This window comes from Sinohyriopsis cumingii, chromosome 7 (assembly GCF_028554795.1).
Source record: "Sinohyriopsis cumingii isolate HCF-2022 chromosome 7, ASM2855479v2, whole genome shotgun sequence".
Taxonomy (NCBI): Eukaryota; Metazoa; Mollusca; class Bivalvia; order Unionida; family Unionidae; genus Sinohyriopsis; species Sinohyriopsis cumingii.
The window spans coordinates 37,402,217-37,423,685 of NC_142967.1; the positions used below are offsets into that span (position 1 = coordinate 37,402,217).

Consider the following 21,469-nt stretch of genomic DNA (forward strand, 5'->3'; position numbering starts at 1 on the left):
TTTTGTATTTTTTTAGGTATGCCTGGAATATTTTTTGTTATATTAATTTCCGGCTCTCAAATCGCTTTAAATATAATCTTGCTTTGGTCTCTAGAAATTTACTTGTTATATCAATTTTACTTTTTGAAAAAAGTAAATTATATAGAGTTAAAAAACATGCCACAGTTCAAAACAAAATCTGAGGCCACCCAATTGAATTGTATGGGAGGTCCCAACGCTCAGCAAACAAGGGTTTATTTCGTTGCACCAAGTAGTACAGTATACAGCGAAGTAAAGTTTTATTTAATACGGATATATTACTCAAAAAGATTAATATATTATTTATAACAATGGTAGACTTTCATTAACCTATTTAGCATCCTTAGCTTGGGAGGAGAGATCTTGTTTCTTTCTACAGTTTGCCATATTATGAAGTCATTTAATGAATTGTTTTTTATGGAATATGACTTTTGTAGTCAGTGTCAGGCTTTGCAGTCATCCGCCATGTTACTGGTATAATTGACAAGACTGATGCATGTTTTCTTTCAAACAGATTCACAGTTGTTAACAAAATTTATAACGTGAGTAGATTCCATTTTCTTAATGATTGATTCGCCGAACGATCACTCCCATATCATCGCAAGCCATGGGTAAAAAAAACACTATTCTCTCATTTTTACCCATGGATGCATGTCCTAAGATTTGTTGCATTTTCATGTTATTGCTGAACCAGTCATTGTGATCCTTAGTAAACTTTTCTCAAAAGGTTGAACCAGGATGACCTTTTAATTTTGACTGAATAAACCACTAATATTTTCTCTTCATTTATTGATTTGATTGAATAAACCAATCAGATTTTCTCATCCAAAACAGTAATTTATTGATTTAAAAGATTCACTTCTGTTATTGTTCAAGAGCTTATCTTGTTGATATGTTTATGATGTATTTTTGTTTAAATCTGTTTATGAGAAAAGAGTTCAAAAGAGATTTTTGTCCAATAATAACAGTACTGGTATAACATGCAGAGGAAAAATCCCCATTGTTTTCATCATTAATTTCAATTTTATTTAATTTGTTTCCTATTATCCCCAAAATCAATTGTTTTTTGATGGACATTTGTTTTTACCTAGGTATTCAACATGAAGAAGTAGTATGGTCTTGAATGCCTTGGAATTAACAGTGTAGTCTGTTACAGGGTAATCTGGACCAAGTTGTACAGTTTTTATGACACATTGCTGATTATGTGCACCCATTTAAATTTTACGTGGGGTAAAAGAAAAAATTTAAATTTTGCTCAGACATATTATCAAAAGGAGGATTTGGACTGTTTCACAGTTTGCAGCTTTTGCACTGTTCACCTATCTTTATTGTAATGAAATCCTTTGGCATAAAATTTTCAATGAAATAAAACAGAAAATATGTCTGACCAATTAAAAATTGTTGGTTGTTCAATTCCAGGATTGAACTGTCCCATGGCAAACTGGGAGAATTCCAAGTATCCATGCCCTCAAAACTGAAAATTATCAGAGGGGTTCCAAGTTCACCTGTCTGGTCAGTTCTGATGAGCCAATCACCAATTTATGAATTTAAAATGAGTCACAAAACTAATAATAAACAATTGGCCAAACTTGTCTTTTGCAGTAGGTTCTGGTTTACCTAGAGCAAAGTGCATAAAGCCAACTTAAACCTGTGCAGATTTGTCTTAATCTGAGATGTCTTTGGTTCAAGTTGTCCTTTCTCCATACTGTTTGACATACACTGTATTTATTTTGTTTAAAGGATGAGATGACTGGTGTAGAGTACTGTGTGATGCACTCCAGCTGGCCATGCCAGAGGGATCTGTCAGACTGTGCCAGATACATATTACAACAGAGGTATTGTTATGTATATTTAATTTGCATTGTTTGTTGTTTTTTAAATGTTTCTGTAATGTAACATTTGTATGTTAGACTTAACATTGTCCAAAGTCCAAAAGTTTATTTTCTACTTGACCTGAATTATTGATTTTTTAAAATTTTATTTTATTTTGTAAACAACTAATATAGTGCTAAAATATTCTCTCTATTTATGGATTTATTCATCTTCACTAGCCAAGGTTCTGATATGTTAACCCTATCTACACCTTGATGGATCAAGCAGATATTTTAGTGCTTTGTCCTTGCAACATCTATTGGATTTCATGAGTTGTATGTACATGTATTTGTAACTAATCAATAGCTTGTAACAGTGGTGCATTTTGAATTTAGCTGAAAATGGTGGAGGCAAATGAGTTTAAATGAATGCTTTGAATGTTTAACATCAAAAGTATGACTACGTCCCAGAGGGAAGCCATTACAAGTGTATTTGAGTGAAAGGTATGTGTACAGACATGGACTGGCATTGGAAAATTTGGGTTGTGTATTCCACTTGTCTCAGTCTTGTAAGAAGAGTGTTCCAGTTTGAACAACTCAATTTTGATTGAATGGAGTGGTTCACCACCACATCCAATGAAATTCATGGACCTGAAGCACAGAAATATCTGCTTGATCTTAAAAGGTGTAGTTAGGTGTTAACATATCAGAACCTTGGCTAGGGAAGATGGGGTTTATTAGCAGGATCATTATTAATAGAAGTAAATATGTTGTTTGGGACTGGGTCTAGGTTGTTGGGATTCCCCATCAATTGACCTGGTGTACCTGATATTTTCCAGGTTATATATTATAATTTTAGTAACAGACTGCTAATTATAGCTAACATTATTTGGGTAAATATTAAGATCTTTCTAGAAGGCTATTTTCCATTAAGTAAGGGTTTATTTTAGGAATTGTTAATTGTGACCTGAGTTCAAATAGAAGACTGTGTGCTCTTGTTACTGGAAAAAAATATTCATTCATGCTTAAGATCCTGCAGAATCAAGATGTTTTTTTGTTTTGCTCATTTGGACTGGAATTTATTTCTTCAAATTATTTAATTTAGGGATTATTTTCTCAGGAAATAAGAATGCTTATTAAAAATAATATTCTTGGACAGAGACATTCACTGGTTTTAAATTTGAATTTAAACCTGGACTTAAATTACTGTGCAGTGCTCAAAGAAAAAATTTATAGACGCAGGTCCAGAGCTGATGACTTGAAAAAAATTAACATGCCCTGCCTGAAATTCCACAAATCTGGACTTTAATTTCCATATGCCCAAAATTTCCCTTCTTTAAAATTATTTGTTACATAACATTGCAATTGCTGCAGTTCAAATATAAATTCTGCAGGGGGTTGGAAGGCAATGCAAGTGTTAGTGATCATCATTACACTCACTAGAGACTAGATTGTCCAGGTGTTCAAACTTCTCTGCTGGATTCTCTGAGATAGTCATGGTCAGAACCAAGTTGATGCATGTCAGTATGTTGTTTGCAGTGTGTGCACAATCCACAATGGGCTCATCCACTGCAGTCTTCGAACACATCTCACTAGCTATTGTCAGCCATTTAAGTAATATGTGAAACAATGGTTTATACCCGACCTCTTTGCCTTTTTCTTTACCGCAGTTTAAACTGCCCAAAGGATAGTTTTACATCAGCTCCAATCTTGACTGTTTACAGTGTTTATTCAGAACATGAAATTATTGCTTCTGTAATTCTAGGATTATTATGGGATTTAATTTGTAATATCGTAAGTTCTTTTTCTTTTTCATTTTCACTTTGTATTCTTAGGAAATAAAATATTTGTTGAATTTACAAAGTTGTTTTTTTTTTAACTCTTTTCTCTTACTTATTGTAATAGCATAGGCTCATAACAGGTATAAACATCTTTAGCATTAGGGCTGTTCCAATAAAACATACCTGGGACCCAGGAAAGGCACTTTTAATGTGGGGTACTCACATATACATGTAGATGCAATTTAGAATTTTCTTATCATTTTAATATGAAGTTTGTAAAATGACTGTACCCTGGCATGTATTTATATTTAAAAAATGCCTTCCCTGTATACCATGTATGTTTAAATGGAATATCCCTCAGCAGTTAAGTGGGGTGCATGGTCTGACTTGCACCAGAAGGTTATAAATCTTTTGAAGATTAGATTTTATATCACCCATGAAATAATAGAATTTGCATATTGTTTTAATTGGCTCAGAAGGAAAACTAACATTGGAAAATTTTACAAAATTGAAGAGGAGAAAGAAATTGACAATTTCTACAGTAAAGGAGCATTCATACTAGGACGTTTTATTTAATGTTTTCATCATCTGCATTTTTGACATCTTAGTTGGAACAGAAATGAAAGCTATTGTGTAGTAGTAAAACATTATAAGATCATTATGAACCCTGACCGAGTCTTTTCAAAGACTTATAAAAATGATACTAACAGCTGCCTCACTAGGCACTCAGCATTAAGAGGTTAGTGTTAGGACTGGTTGGCCTGGTATCAGGATAATGTGACAGGGTGGGACATCATGCTATGTGTCTGCGGCATGATGCCCTCTTTCTAGACATCACTGTAAACTGCCTCGTTGCAGACATCATATTGATATGACTGAAAAATTGTTAAAAGCTTCATTAAATATCCAAATCACACATGCACACATGCCTAGGGACTTTTTTAGATGCAAAGACTCATCTTATTGTAAATTACAAGTCTAGGATTAAATTACATACACTTGATATTTATTAGTTTGAATGAAGTAGTTTTTGAGTAACGTCTTTCCAAATAAAAATATTTTATTTTAAGCACTAGACATTATCCTATCTTTTCAGTGATAATTCCAAACAAGATGATGGATCAGCTAATAGTGACATGCGTGTATTCACACTCGATGGTACTACTTCAGACCCTGAATCCCCGTGTACCATCCAGTTGAAATGCAAGCATCAGTATGCCGTTGCTCTAACAGGAGGAGAAATCATCAGTGGATCCCGGACCATTGAGATGTACGACATTTCAGGGGCCTATCTGTTGAGTTGCAGGGGTCAGTTTCTTAAAAACACAGATGGAGATGAGGGGACGAGGAATCTGTTTAGCTGCAGATTTTCACTGGATGAGCCAGTTTTTGCATTAACCATCAAGGTAATGTTTTAAATATTCCTCACATTTTCAACAAACACATAAATAAGGAATCAGAGAGGACTTTTTTAAAAGTTATCCTGTACTTTTCTAATAGTAGGCTTAATTTTTTAACCATATAAAATTGCATTTTCCAGTGGTAATATATTTTTGAATTAAGTTATATTATTTTTGTTGGTCAACAATTAAATTTATTTGTACTGTATATTTAGGGATACATTATGAATATGCCAATTCATGTGACTGTCAAGTGAGTTGTGAACATTATGGTCATTCTCAAGTTACACTGGACAACAAATTTTTACAAAAGTCATGTTACTGAAATAAAATTAGTCAATTCTTATCAATTTTTATGTGCTGAACACGAATATGACAGTCAAATTGCAAAATTGGCTCTAGTTTTTTTGTAATCTGCAAGAAATTAATGTTTACATAACGAAATGCATTCCAATAGTAAAAGGTCAACTGTAATAGCCTACCTATAAAAAATCAAGTCATTGACTACATCTTAGATTTCTTCGCCTGTCTCTTGTACAGCTGTTCGGGAGCATCTCTGAGGAGTGTCCAGCAGTAGTCAGCCAGCATTGTAGTGGACCATTTTCCCTGGTATCTTTGTTCCATTGTTGCGATATCTTGATGAAAACGTTCGCCGTGTTCATCACTAACAATACCACAGTTGCTAGGAAAGAAATCCAAATGGGAATGAAGGAAGTGAATCTTTAGAGACATATTGCAGCCAAGTTTCTTATACTTCATCAACATGTCTTCTACTAGTTCCTTATAGTTTTCTGCCCTAACATTTCCGAGGAAGTTTGTAGAAACTAGGCGAAAAGCATTCCATGCTTGTTTCGCGTCACCTTCCAGCAAGTTGTTGAACCGGTCATCTTTGAAAAGCTCTCGAATCTGAGGACCCACAAAAACTCCCTCTTTAATCTTTGCTTCGCTGAGTCGAGGGAATTTTTCATGCAGGTATCGGAATGCTGGCAAAGTCCGGTCAATGGCTTTCACGAAGTTCTTCATCAAACCTAGTTTGATGTGAAGGGGTGGTAGCAAGATTTTCTGAGCCTCAACCAGAGCTGGGTGTTGGATATTCTTCTCTCCAATGGCTACATTCTGCCTGTGAGTCCATTCCTTCCTCATGTAGTGCATTTCCCTTGCTCGGCTATCCCACTCACATAAGAAACACATGTATTTTGTATATCCTTGCTGCAGTCCCATTAAAAGGGCAACTACCTTCAAATCACCACAGAGGTGCCAACTGTACTTGTTATACTCAATGGAATTCAGTAGCTGCCTTAAGTTATCGTATGTCTCTTTCATGTGGACAGCATACGCTACTGGAATAGATGGAAGAATGTTTCCATTGTGCAAAAGCACAGCCTTGAGACTCAGTTTCGAAGAGTCCACAAATAGTCTCCATTCTTGTGGGTCATGAGTGATTTTTAAAGCATTCATGAGGCCCTCAATATCGGAACAGAATATCAGATTACTTTCCTTTCTGAAGAAAGGCTCCAATTGCTGGTGGCGCTTTCGATATGCAGTAATTGTGACATCTTCTTCTAGAAGATTCCATTGTTGGAGTCTTGATCCTAGCAATTCTGCCTTGTTCTTTGATAAGTCCAAATCACGAATCAGGTCATTTAGTTCTTCCTGTGTTATTCTGTGTGGGGTTGATGATGCACCACAGTGAAAATCTGGATCACTGCATGCTGATGGACCAGGAGAAGAACAGGTCGACTCACCTTTGTCTTCGTCAGATGAATCAAGAGAATATTCTGCTGGAGGTTCTGGAATAGGAAGTCCCTCACCATGTGGAACTGGTCTCAATGCAGACGGAATGTTTGGGTAGACTATTCTCGACTTCTTTCGCTTCGTTATTCCGCCGGAAAGAGGAGGAACCAAGCAGAAGTAACAGTCATTTAGGTGGTTGCTTGGCTCTCTCCACACCATTGGGACTGCAAACGGCATTGATGACCTTTTGCAATTCAACCACTGTGAAAGCTGTGTTGTACATGTAGCACAGCATATATGCGGAGCCCAAGGCTTGTCTTGGTCACCAACCTTGCATCCGAAGTAAAGATGATATGCCTTCTTCACTTGAGAATTGATACTTTTCTTCTGGTTGGCAAATGTCACTTCCCCACAAATATAGCAAAACTTGTCCGCGGTATTAACACACTTTCGAGGCATTACTGTTCTTTATTGTACGTAAATGGATAAAATAATAAGTTTTATGTAACAGTAGCTTGAACTGTCTCGCACAACGTCTAAAATATTTTAAATGCTGAACCTATCTGATTGGGCTTTATATAGTACACTGCTTACGTCAGCTTCAGCAGCCGCCTGGCATTAGTATAATAGGCCTACACATGTATAGTACACTGCTGACGTCAACTTACTTCAGCAGCCGCATGGCATTAGTATTGCATTGCATCAGAAAATGATGCAATCAACTGTGGATGATGTGAGCATGATGGTATTATGCAATATTACATCATTATTCCGGATGTTGCTGCAGTCCTACTGGAGAAATTTACACAGTGAAACATAGAAAATGAGGTATATGAATATCTTCAAAACGAGAGCCAATACAAATTTTTCACGGTTATATTCGTGTTCGGCACACCAAAATACTACAGATTAGGGCCTTTTCAAGTCAGTAATGATTTCACTGTTGACCAGTGTTATTTAAATATACAGTAAGTTATTTTTTTAGGGAACAAAACTGCATTATTATAGAAAGAAAAGGTATCAAGTGTTAGGACTTTAGCCTTAAACTATGTAACCAAAAGAAGCATGACCAACAAATTTAGTCAGATTTTTTTTTACAAACCCTTTATTTCCCTAGAAATTGAAAAGACACTTACTGTATTGTGAATTAAATCACAAATAACCCTAAATGTTCCATGGTAGGTTAAAAAGTACAGAATGTTCCAAATGAATTCCTATAATGTTGAATGGGCTGATGTATCAATAGTCTTGAAAGTTCTGATTTACCAATGACAAATAAATACAACTCTCAGTCATGACAAAAGTCAGATACACAAAAACTCTACCCTCAATCACAGATGAAGGTCAAACACACAATATAAATCAAATATAGTTAACACAAGAATACATTTATTTGTGATTTACTGTTTGGGAATCCATAAACCCAGCAAATATTAAACATAGGATTTTTTTCCCAACAGTTTTTGTCACTTCAAGGGAAAAGGGAATGTGATGTCACCAAGCTTTTGTTTTTCGTCTCCCAATCAGAGGTCAGAAATCCAAGCTTTCAGCCCAAAAAACGATCAGGAAACATTAACCTTGAAAAGGTTAAAGGCTATCTTCACAGCATGGGAGACAACATAGCACCTGATGCCTCTGATCTTCTAAAGTCAGTGGAGCAGTTTCAGCAGGTAGGTGTACAAGTACACAAATCTGGACTTATATTTGTAAAACATGTATGCCCCTACTGCCGGCCAAATGGTTTAAAATGTTTAAAAAAAATTTATTTGGCAAAAATTTAGTCATGTACTCAATAAATGAATACAAATTTACCTACAAAATTCATTTTATCTACCCGAAGTGGTATTTACTTAACTATGCTAAATAGGTTTTCATTGGAAATGATGAAAAATGTGTATTAAGCACTTTTGTGAAAAAGGTAAAGTAGTTGTAATGGCTAGAAATCTTCATATGAACACAAAAATGACTGCCAAAATTCAATTTTAGTTGTCTACATTGATGTTGTTATTGTTATGGGTTTTAACAACATTTTTCACCTCAAGATAGCCCATATATGGTAATCCACGCAGACAGAGGTGAGATGGCAGTGTTCTGTAACAGTGAGTGCTTAGCAACTAGGGGCCCTATTAATAAGTAGCAGAATTTCAGTTGTTAACAAATATTGTCAAAGCACACAAGAGGGATGCATGAGTACATTAGTACTGCCACTCTTTATCCTTCTAGTGTGATTAGCAAATCACTACCCATTTTTTGCTTCACATAATGTGATTTTAACCAATTTAATGATTTTTACAAAGGTTGGTAACAAAATTTCATTGTAAGTTGTTAAAACTTGTACAGCTTAAAAAAGAAAATACCAGTAGATATACAATCTTAACATTTTTTATGAGACAAAGAAGCATAGAAATTTTATGAAATGAGGAAGTACAACAATTTTTTTTGTAAAGTCTTGATGTTAGAGCAGAAGGTTGTATTTTTCAACAAGTTTCATACATTTGAAATAAATACAAATGGAAGATTCTATTTATTGCATGGCAAAAACTGAAACCTACATTATGACTCCGATGTCTCATATATCTATATGTGTGTGATGATGTTTTTCACTTAAAATACCAGTGAAGGATATCACTATCATTCATCTTGAGATCTCTTTCATCACAATACTTCTGCTGTGAGCTAAGTGCACACAAAGTGGCAAAACTCATGATTTCCATAATTACTTGAGCATTTATTTACAGTAATCAAGATTAATGATAATTGCAACACATTCTCATCTAGAATTGAGCAGTGGTTGAACTTAGTGCTGCACAAACAGGGCATTTGACACTGATTGAGCTAGCTGCAATTATACCTTGTGTGGCCTGATTTCAAGTCAAAAAAAGCTATTGTGGTAATTGTTTTCATTCACATTCTCATGTTTACTTCTGAAGGGTAAATCAAAGTTGAAATTGTGGACTATTTTAGTTTTTGCTCAGTGAATCATATGACTAAGAAAGGTCTTTATTTTTTTAACCTTTGATATTGGCATTGTTTTGTAAGCAATCTGCAATACACAGTTTAGATGCTATGTGTTGTCAGTTACCTTTGTCATTTCAACTACTGTTCTTTGAGTTTAAACAGCATATAAAGTTGACACAGAATTTTCATTGTAAACACTTTTATGACCTAAATGTGAAGACATTTTCAGTGGGTTTTTTTCTTTCTTTGCAGTAGTATTGCAATACACAAATTTTATTTTAGCCTGCAGTTTTAATTCAGGAATGTTAGAAAAATAACTTTTATACTGCTTCATTATTGGATAGGAAAATTACACCTTCAGAATCAAAAAAGTAACATCTTGCTTGTGTCGGACATACAATTCTGACCCTCAGGTGGAATTTTTCTATCCCACACTAATAATGCATAATAACTGCATTACTTGATATGATGTCATTTTTGTTTTTGTCATTAAACATTATTGCTTGTGTGACATAAAAAATATTTTATCATATTAGTTTATGTACCATACCTAAGTAACACCATAGTCATGTGATCAATAAAGTAAAAAATATTCCTTATTCAAAGGTAAATGTACACACTGTTATCCTTGCAGATTATCCCATAGCTGCCATCTCTGCTACATCGTATTTTTGACACTTGTTTTTAACATCAAGAAATTAGAAGATAAATCTCTTTATTGGAGGGTGCCTCTGGTGGATTAGTGGTCTGAGGCACTCACCTTTACAGATAAGTGACATCTTGCCTCAATCCCTATGGGTTTGAGTCTCAGCTAGACTAATGTGGGTTTGTGAGAAAGCTTCCGTTGTGTCATTGTTTCTTCCCCAGGGTGTTCCCATTTTCTTCCTCCACCAAATGTACTGGTTGCCATGAATAGCATGTCCTTAAAAATGGCATAAAAATTCATGAACACAAATAAATAAATCTCTTTATTATATACATACTTAAGTATAGAGACTTACTGACAAAATAATTATTATATTTTTTTCATTCCTGTATTTTCACATGTGAAAAATATATCCTTATATTTTCACATGTGAAAATTGTATCCTTTTATTTTCACATACTGTTTTCTTAATATGATTAGGCTACAAAAGTGAGATAAATTTGTGAAAAAGTGGTGGGGGTGCATGTCATGGCAAAGAACAAGTTTAATCTGCTAAACTCGATTCTGGAGCAAGTTTGGTATTTAATAAAAAGAAAATTTTCTTTTCGTATGCTAATGCCAGATATATTTCATCTTGTGGTACCAAAAACTCATAAAATATGTTTCCACACAATGAAATATATCCAGTATTAATGTAGGAAAAGTAAATATCCTCCATTTGTTTGCATGGTTTAAATATTTTTATGGCATTGTTAGACTAAGAGTTATGCAATAGCGTTAGTGTATTCTCAATATTTCAGTCATATTAACGTGTTGATCATACTATGCCTTTGAATAGTACTGTATATCCATTTAGTCATGTATCAATTTAGTAGGTATCATTGAGTTCATAAATTTATTTTTATTTGTACAGGTATGTAATTTTTTTTAGCAGTTGATTTTCGGCATATACAGCAAATATTTCCATATTAACATATTTATAATAGATAATGAATACAGTACAAGGTTGATTATATTGACATGACATCTGTGGACATTAAGTCACAAAGACCATTGGGGTGTCTTCTTGATCCAATGTTTATTCTATATAAATTTGTAATTTACCACACATAAAAACTGTTGTTTTGACAAATCCATATTTCTCAGTGGGTATGAAGAATTGATACCTACCCATAGAAATAATGTGAAAATCTTCAATTGCACCATCATGGCAAAGTACAGCACTTTTTATTTTTTCAAGTAGAATGTATTTTTCAAATAAAATAATTGATTCCTCCCATTATTTTTTTTATAGGTGTCCATTATAAATTGTATAGAGAAGATATTTACATGAAAGAAAGAAATGATGAATGTATTTTGTCAAGTGGGTGAAAATACTTAAGTTTTTCACTCATGAGATGACATATATGTTAATCACTCAGAGCAGACAGATTATCTTGTTATTTTATGTTGAAACATACAGGCTTGCAACGTATATAACAGATGGAAGAAGCAGATATTTTACTGTATTTTCAGGCAATGTCATTGGTGTACTGATTACTTTCTAGCACAGAAAATATCAGTAGTGACATAATTCTTCCCAACTCAAGATTTAAAAAAAGCACATAAAGAAAAAACAAGTCAAGAAAAAAGTACATGCACATTTTGGTATTTGAATTTGGTTCGTCTGCATATGATGCGGCCATACTTACCACTAGACTGTGCAAGCTTTAAAACAATATATGAAATTTTTGGGTCATAATGTTATTGATGTCAATTGTCAGGAGAATGAAAATATTCCTGGTATTATTCAGTGAATTATCAGAATTATTTATTTTGGAAAATATAGTAATTCATAAAAGTTTTACATAATGGGTGTTATTGTCAAACCTGCATTTGAGACATGTCACTTTCCTGCTGGCGGCAAAAGGGACATCTACGTAGTGAAAGTATTGTTGTTTGGCTAGTGGGGGAGGTCAGCGAACATCATTGCAGACATTGATGATGCAATGGGTTTGGCACAATACTTGTTTATGTAGAAATATTCTTTGATGTAATTTTCAGCGTCTTTCTGTATTGTTTCCCTCCCCTTTCAGTCCCAAATGTCTGGACTGGGTCAGCTGCAGAGTGTGCTGTCGAGACTTGGCACTACCACATCAACAGACTCAGCAACAGGAAACCAGTTAGGAGGCATGTCAGCCCTTCTGTCCATGATGTCACAACTTGACCAGTCCCCAGAAGCTAGTAATGAACAGGAAAGTGGAGAACTTGATAAGGGAATGATGTATAGGATGTTAAAAGATGTGTGTGGCAAAGTTACCCACATGCGCAACTGTAAGACTAAATCTGCAATGGAGACAACGGAACTTTTAGAACAACAAGGCACTAATTCTAGGTAAGGTGTTAACGAATTAATAAATAGAATAATCAGTAAAAGTCAATTTGAAATCTGTCAGCTACAAATATTAGTCTGGTTTCATTGATGAATGTTGATTTGTAAGATTGCTTATCTTATCAGAGTTTTTTTGTAATATAAACACGAGAAACAAGCCATTCTAGTGTTTCATCCATGAAGCACACTTGAGAGATTTGCGCATAATTGATACAAATTCATGCAAGCAAAGAGATTTCATGTGTTAAATGTAGTACTATAGGATCATTTTCCTTCTTTAACTATTAATCTGATACTTCTGCACAGATGAATAAAAAAACTTCCAAATTACACAATTTATTTATTTTATGAATAGGAACAAAATCCATAATTTGGTGTTTTTTAATTACAAAGTCTGCTATGCCTAAACTTCCCTCATTCTCCTAATTCCATATACAGCAGAGCTAAGGATTGTCCAGAAATAGTTGTATACCTAGCTATATTCCATAATATTTCTCGGTTGATTGGTTAGGAATAAAATTGGAATACAGTCCAGTTGCAATAGTTGTGGTGTGAAAATGTAAAACAAATTAAAGTAATATATTGAGGTAACTTCCACTCCTTTTATTAACATTTTGAACTAGAAGAAAAATTTGTAGACAATGCGGTTCTTGTAAGTACATGTTCCAGTCACATGATATAAAGTGTCATTTATCATTCTTAAACTTGATGAACTTGCACTAGGATGTAGATATGGAATGATTGACAACTGGTTTCGTTACCCACTGTTATGCTCAGATTATGAAAGCGATAAAAAATTTCATAGATGTTATGACTATTGAACAAGTTGGTAAGATCCACAGAAAAAGCAGCCAGACAAGATAGTAAAACCCACAAAAACACAAGTCAGCAAGCTGGTAGAACCCACAAAAGTCAAGCTGGTAAAACCCACAAAAACAGCAAACAAGCTGGTAAACCCACAAAAAACAGCAGTCAAACAAGCTGCTTAAACCCACAAAAAAACAGCAGAGAAGCAAGTATAACAAAAAAAAACCCAGCAGTCAAACAAGCTGGTAAACCCACAAAAGCAGCAGTCAAACAAGCCAGTAAAACCCACAATAACTGCAGTCAAACAAACTAGTAAAACCAACAAAAACAGCAGTCAAACAAGCTGGTATAACGCACAAAAGTCAAGCTGGTAAAACCCACAAAAACAGCAAACAAGCTGGTAAACCCACAAAAAACAGCAGTCAAACAAGCTGCTTAAACCAACAAAAAAATAGCAGAGAAGCAAGTATAACAAAAAAAAACCAGCAGTCAAACAAGCTGGTAAATCCACAAGAGCAGCAGTCAAACAAGCTGGTAAAGCCCACAAAAAACAGCTGTCTAGCAATCTGGTAAAACTCAGAAAAACAGCAGTCAAACAAGCTGGTAAACCCACAAAAAACAGCAGTCCAACAAGCTGGTAAAACCCACAAAAACAGCAGTCAAACAGAAAAAAATGGATTCCACAGTGGCAGAATAAAAAGCAGTATTACACTGGCAGGATATCACTGAAACTTCACAGAGTCTCATGACTGTAATGTTGGAGGGGCATACAGTTGTATACTGCAGCTTCTTCTGCACTATTAGAGTCTGATTGGAGGACCAAAAAAGAGAAGGCAATCTGATTAAAATCAGATCTCCCTTGCCCTATGTGAAAATCTGACGAAAACACTGATGGGTATGTTCTGGTGACATTTATAATTTGCCAATAGAAATGCAACTTTCAAATATCTGAAAGTGAATAAAATCATTCGGTACAAATTGATGCTTTTCATCCACAATGTTCAGTCTCCAAGTGTGAAGAAACAGGACTTCATCTGATTGGTTGATAAAATGAGCAGTTATGGTAAGAACATAGGTGACCAGAACATGACCCCTAAGTGGTCGCTGTCAGATCTTAATGTATAACAGTGAAGATCTGATTTTAATCAGGTTGAAAGAGAAGGCTTAAATAAAGATGGTTATGTAAATGGTTTTTCATTCAAATAAAATGTTAAATAGACTCTGGAAAGATGTCTCATTTTATTATGAGATTGTTCAAAAATGATCACACCATTGACCCAGTTTATAAAATGAAGGGCATCATTTGGCTCCTTTTTTTTTGTCAAAGCTTGCTGAAACACTGATTCGGTTTTATTAAAATCTTTCTATGAGAAAGCGTAGGTAAAATGCAAGTAGTGAAAGAATGCACACTTCTTTTTTGTCATGTTTATAGTGAATGCCAAAGATACTTTTTCTTTTCATGTTAACTCATAAGCTATTTATTTTATTTCACACTCTTTACACCAAATTGTACTGGATGATATCAAAGTTCTTTTATTTTGAGCTGCATACAATACTGTGCAGAACTTTTTATTAGACTGTTGTTCCTCCATCATTTATCTAAACTAAGTCTTGTCTTAGGTTGCTTGTTTAGGTACGAATAAACAGTAACACAAGAAAGAGTGAAAACAACAAGCTTTGAAAAATACAATAATTTATTTCCCTGGAAAATTCTGTAAAAATGAAAAATTATGAATTACGGTTTTAAGAATCAATCCAAAAATAATCCAAGAATAAAATTTTAGTAGTCCTAATAACAAAACTTTCTACTGATTTCAAGTTCGAATCCCAACAAAGAATCCAAGATGGAAGTCGATGACATATGCTGTAACATATAGTGTTGAAGTCAACAGTTCCTTGTAGAAATAAGAATTATTACTCCACTTTTGGAAATTTGAATATTTTTTTTTAAATGTCCTTTTTCAACAATTTCACATGAGCACATGTATTTCCCAGGAAAAAAAAAGAATTAATCCTTTTGAATCCAACTAATTTGAAATAACTCCAATCCAAGTAATTTGAAATAACTCCAAACAGCACAACATACAACTTCTAGTGTAAGAAAAGGCCCAGCTTCTACTGTGAATAATTCTCCAAAACAGAGGTTATATCGTCTTCTAAAATGTAAAAAGGGGGTCACATGATCATGTTCTCAAAGCTCGTAGAAATTAGGTACTTGTTAAAGATCACTTCCACCCAGTGTGGCCCTGATGAAAACCAATCATTTTACTATAAGAAATAAAAAATAAAATAAAAAATGTTTTCATCTTAAACGTGTAGTCCCATCATGACCTCAACAACAACCAATCATTTTAAAATAAAAATAGAACTTATTTATGTGGTTGCTACTAATTTCGAATCAAGGTCAGGATCTAGATCAACACCTGGTGTTTATAAAACGAACAGTCATGGTCAAACTATTTTCTGAAAAAAGTATCATTTCTAGTGAATAAATTTACATTACAATAGCATGTAATGAAAAATAAATTTTTTTTACAACTGACAAACAGACAATTAAATATATATTAAATCAGATATAATTAAATCAAATATACAATACACTTGTAAACACGTTAACAACAGCATTAAATTTAATCCAAGTGCTTTCAGTTGTTGTACTCATCCCCTAAACTAAAACAAAATTATACATATTGGAAAATACAGTCCCATAATTGAAAATTCCAACATGAATGGTTGTTTTGCTGTAGCATACAGAGTTTCTTTAGTGGTGCAGGTAAAATATTGAAAATTACCATTTTTAGCAATAAAGCTTTCAGTGGAAGACAGTTGTATGTTAAAATAGTTTTATGGTTTTATCAGAATCAAAAAGATCACTATGATGTCACAGTGGTGAAAACATTTCTGAGCATATTTTGCAGGATTTAATGTTGCAAAGTTTTCTGCTGTCCAAACATTTGCTGATATTTATACCATGGCAAGACCTCTCTGTACTTATCACGGGAAATGTACTTTATAATAATTCACTATTTTCATGGCTTTGTTTCCAGTTTCAGATCAGCTTCTATCCCAGAGCCAACCATTCCTTTACATTCTAATGAGAAATCTGGAAATGGTTTAACTATAGAGTCTGTGAGATTGACATTTGAAAAGATGCTTATGGAACAGATGCATCAAACAGAGAACAGACTCATGATTTACATCGATGAAAAATTCTCAAAAATGGAGGTACACTTGACAAAGAAATTAGATGAACTGATAAATAACACAAAGGTAAATTTGCAGTTTGACAAGGAAAAATCCTCATATAGTAGTAATGCCAGTCAAATGTCAACTCAAATTTTAGATACAATGATTAGTGAGATTTGCGAATCAAGGTCTAAGCAAATGACCACAGAGACTAGCATTGGTCAGATTGGGAATGAAACTGCCCATTCTCATGGCATAGAATTAGACTAAAGTTTATCTGCACAAGAGCCTGGCTGTAAAAAACTTTGTGTTGAAAGGAATTATGTACACCTGCTAATGGTGTGCTGTATTGCTGGTTTACTGCAGCATTTTTTTCCAGTGGTACATGTGACATTACTTTTTCATACAATGTACAGAAATTCCAGAGTAATCTTTTGTTGATATTAACAGCAATCCTTTCATGATAAAATAATAAAAAATTCTCGCAAAATAGTTGAATTTGTGATAGATTTATTTGAATGTTTCAGATATTTTATTTATGATCCTTTAATCATATGATTGACATGTGTCACATTCGCTGTTGTGGACGCCAAATGGGATGTTTTAAAGATATTTCTATCATGTATATTAAATATATTTTATTGATTAAGTGTGTTTTAGGTTTACTGACCCTTTCTAATAAATGCATTGCCTGGGTGTTGGCATCCTACTCAGAGTTTCCCTACTTATTAAAATTTACTAGTGTAACTAGTAAAACTAGGTTTCAGTGTCAAAACCTCCTAAGTTTTCAGTACAGTGTCTTTTTCACAGGGTGTAAGCTACAGTGTAAGTTAATTATCCCTATTTAGTTACAGTTTTTAGAGTACAACTGATACGACATTGCAAATTCATCTACTCTAGGTACTAACCATTTAATTTTCAGTAGAAGGGAAGTTTTAATTTTTTTAATTTTATCTCGAAATAATTATTTTTTAAAAAAATGATGTGATCAATATAATGCTGGTTTTTTTTGGCCATAAATCAGAGCAAGCTATTTTTGACCAATTTTGAAGTCCTAGACAATGCCCAGAACATTATTTGTTGGTCTCTAATAATGCAGTATACTGCGGTACATATCATTGACTGACTTCTCATTGGTTACGTATTTCTAGGAGATTGGTTTGTGTGAGGATTGTTATGAAGAAGAAATGTCTGCAAGACAGCCAGACTAAATGTATGAGCATATTTATCATTCAAACATTTCAGTCAGAACCTGCCAGAGCTGTTAAGTGTTGATATAATTTAATAATATACAGATTGATTTTGTTGTATTTTTTTTTACCTCTAGATTATTCACATAGATATAGCTCAAATAGATCAGGGAAATTTTAAATGCCTAACGATTGAAAACAACTGTATCAACTGTATGTTGTTTTAGGTCTGTTCCAGTAAAATATACATGGGACCCAGGGAAGGCACTTTTAACCTTGAATAGGAACCCATAGATACAATTTACAGTTTTGTCTTGTTTTCAGATGAGTTATGGGTAATCTGAGTACCCTGGCATATATTTAAAAAAAAGTGACTTCCCTGTGTACAATGTATGTATAAATGGAATTGTCCTTAGGATATATATATATATATATATATATATATATATATATATATATATATATATATATATACACACACACACACACATACATACATATATACAGTGGAGCCTCGTTAATCCGGACACATTCGTTCCCAGCGAATATGTCCGGATTAACGAGTTAACGAGTTTTCCGGATAATTGAATCATGCACATTTTTTATTTTACGATATCATCACATCATATATATGTACATTTATATGCTAGCTTTAAATGTAATGTACTGTATATTCAATAATGGTTGAAATAAATTAATGAATACATCTATTAATTTGTGTTTATTTCACATTATTATAACATGTGCTTGTACGTACATATACAGTAAATAGAAGTTTAGACAATTAACACATCGAACACATCACACTATGTTCATGTACATGTATAACATACATTTATTATGTCAATTTCCTGAAGAAGTCTGTAACCTTTGTTTGCCTGGATTCTTTGAAGCCCTATACTGTCCACAACTTAAAAATGTCAACTGTATTTGCACAGCAAACAATAAACTGTGATTGTTACATACAATTGGTAAACAACAAAGAGGCTTAATGACACTTTTAATTTATTTACCATATGTTATGTCAAAAAGCGTGGACGATTTGATCCCAGTGTGTTTATTTAATTATTAACACCCCCGTTGGCGACTAGCTAAAACAGACTTTGTTTATACAATTGCTGGTTACAATATGGTCACGCTACTTAGTTATTGATAGTGGCCATAGATTCCCAAGGGCTTCACTACTGTGGTTTATGTATTATTCTTCTGATTGTATTTTCACATATGATTTTTCGAATTTTCTTATTTTTGGACAGATTATTTCCGGATTATCGAGACAAGTTTTAATGTAATTTTACACTTTGGTCCCCGATTTTGATTTCCGGATCCGGAATGCGGATTTCTTGATTAACGGAGCAAATTAACGTTTAGGAATTCCGTTCCCGTTGAATTATGTCCAGATAGCGAGGTTTCCAGATAAACGGAGTCCGGATTAACAAGGCTCCACTGTATATATATATATATATATATATATATATATATATATATATATATATATATATAATGTATAACAGGTTTCTTTGAAAATATCAGATTGAACAATTTTGTCCAAAAAGAGTGGTTTTAAATTGAGCAATTTTAATTTGAGTGACTGCATATATAGAGATGTTTTTATTGCAGTACAGCACCACAATTTTTAACCCTGTAAAAGAAATAATTTTTTACCTTATGCTGAATTAACTGAATGTAAAACTTCACTGAGGACAAGTCAGAAGAAATTACTTACCATTCAGCAAGAAAAAATCAGGAGTTAAACTATGTCATTTAACTGATATGTCATTCTGCTTCATTAGAAAAATAACCTGAGCACATTGGTGTTATGTTAATTAGAGATATAAGCTGCAATTAAAAACAAGAAAACCCTTCATGCCATTGAAAATTTTATTGGCTACCTCATATTGAAAAGAACACCTCTGCCTTCCCTTGAGGATTTGATAGGCTATTGCATGTTGAAAAGAACACCTCTGCCTTCCATTGAGGATTTGATAGGCTATTGCATGTTGAAAAGAACACCCCTCCCTGCGATTTAAAATTTTATTGGCTGCTACATGTTGAAAATAAACCCCCTGCTTTCCATTGAGAGTTTGTTTGGCCATTGCATGTTAAAAAGAACACCCCTGCCTTCCACTGAAAATCTAATTGGCTACTGCATGCTATAAAAACACCCCTGCCTGCCATTGAGGATTTGAGTGGCTACTGCATGTTGAAAAGAATACCCCTGCCTTCCATTGAGAATCTGATTGGCTACTGCATGTTCATGTTGGAAGTTTTAAGTGCAGGGTGTGAATAGTCTTTAATATCTTCCACAGGACAGGATAGGTTATTGTAATCCAAGAAGATATGTTATTGCAATCTATGAGGATAGGTTATTGTAATCCAAGAGGATATGTTATTGCAATCCATGAGGATAGGTTTTTGCAATCCAAGAGTATAGGTTATTGCAATTCCAAGAATTTTATATAGGCATCAATAACAGCAAATGACATATTGTACCCTACTTTGTGTAGAAAATGAATAAAATTAAATTGGGCATGTCTATCTATCCAGTGTTTTTGTCCTTCCATCCATCCTAGTTTTGTTTCTGTACAGTTGTTATTGGAGTGCAACCAGAATTTGAATGCAGCTAGATTATGATGGGTCCTTGACTGAGTTTGTTTGTTGGCACTCTAGATCTTTGGAATGCAGCTGTCTATCCATCTGTCACACTCTCTCCAGTTTATATTGGATAAAACATTTAACATATCATGAAACTTGGTATGCAGTTTTATAATGACAATTATCTGTCTGTGTTTTACTGTCATGAAACTTGGTATGCACCTTTTTAATGGTTAGACAACATGTCATGTGAAAGAACTGGTTCTATTTGATCATCATTTTATGAGTTATTGGGGGTGGGAGAAAATGTCGGTCATCCACACTCTTGACATAATGTCTTCTAAACCATTTGTCAGGGAAGTATTTTCATGAAACTTGGTGTATTTATGTATCACGACAAGGCTTAATGTCTCATAAAAAATTGCATTTGTCATGCTATTTTCAATCAGATGGTAGTGTATTCTGTAAACACTTGCTTACTAACAGATCTAGTCATCAAGTAGGAGTTGAACTGTGATGCAGGTGACTAACCGGTCATTCAGATATGGAAGGAAAGGAAGACCAATATTGTTGACTACAAAGATGATTACTGTCATTATTCAAAAGCTCTGTTGTAAATTTGCAGTTTGAATGGGTGGAAAATCCGAAATACTTATTAAATGTTCCTCTTAAATTCAGTTATGTAGACAGAACATTTTCATTTGATGCAGTATTACCATATTTGCCGGCCTATAAGTCAATGCAGTGTATAAGTCGAATCATCAAATTTGGCAAACTTTTCATCCTTCATCCATATATAAATCGATGCTGAGTATAAGACGAGGCCAGACCAATACCTCAGATTGTGTTTTTTACTTCATTCCACACAGCATTGCGAATTTATTCAATGCAAGTTAATGGTCTACCTGACTAGTAATATTTATTTTGTAAACAAAATAATACATATCTAATTCTGTGATTATTGGTTAAATA

At 33.9% G+C, this 21,469-nt stretch overlaps 1 protein-coding gene across 2 annotated transcripts; it reads left to right on the forward strand.

Annotated features, from left to right (window-relative positions):
- Positions 1-141: 141 nt before the first annotated feature.
- On the forward strand, positions 142-18,612 carry LOC149795038 (ATPase PAAT-like). 2 transcript variants are annotated; one of them, XM_089964705.1, is made up of 6 exons: positions 142-270; positions 1,759-1,853; positions 4,707-5,016; positions 8,205-8,414; positions 12,424-12,722; positions 16,574-18,612. In XM_089964705.1, the coding sequence occupies exons 1-6, from the start codon at positions 157-159 to the stop codon at positions 16,980-16,982; spliced, it is 1,437 nt and encodes a 478-aa protein (XP_089820831.1). In that variant the 5' UTR covers positions 142-156; the 3' UTR covers positions 16,983-18,612. The 2 variants fall into 2 exon arrangements, with proteins under 2 accessions (XP_089820831.1, XP_089820832.1); XM_089964706.1 differs by lacking the exon at positions 142-270 and adding an exon at positions 419-560.
- Positions 18,613-21,469: the final 2,857 nt, after the last annotated feature.

What these genes read in the sequence shown, in the direction of transcription:
- LOC149795038 (XM_089964705.1), top strand. Translation starts at nt 157, where the DNA reads ATGCCACAGTTCAAAACAAAATCTGAGGCCACCCAATTGAATTGTATG. An exon ending in AGATACATATTACAACAGAG is followed by an intron (nt 1,854 to 4,706) that starts GTATTGTTATGT and finishes CTATCTTTTCAG; the next exon opens with TGATAATTCCAAACAAGATG. An exon ending in CAACAAGGCACTAATTCTAG is followed by an intron (nt 12,723 to 16,573) that starts GTAAGGTGTTAA and finishes CTTTGTTTCCAG; the next exon opens with TTTCAGATCAGCTTCTATCC.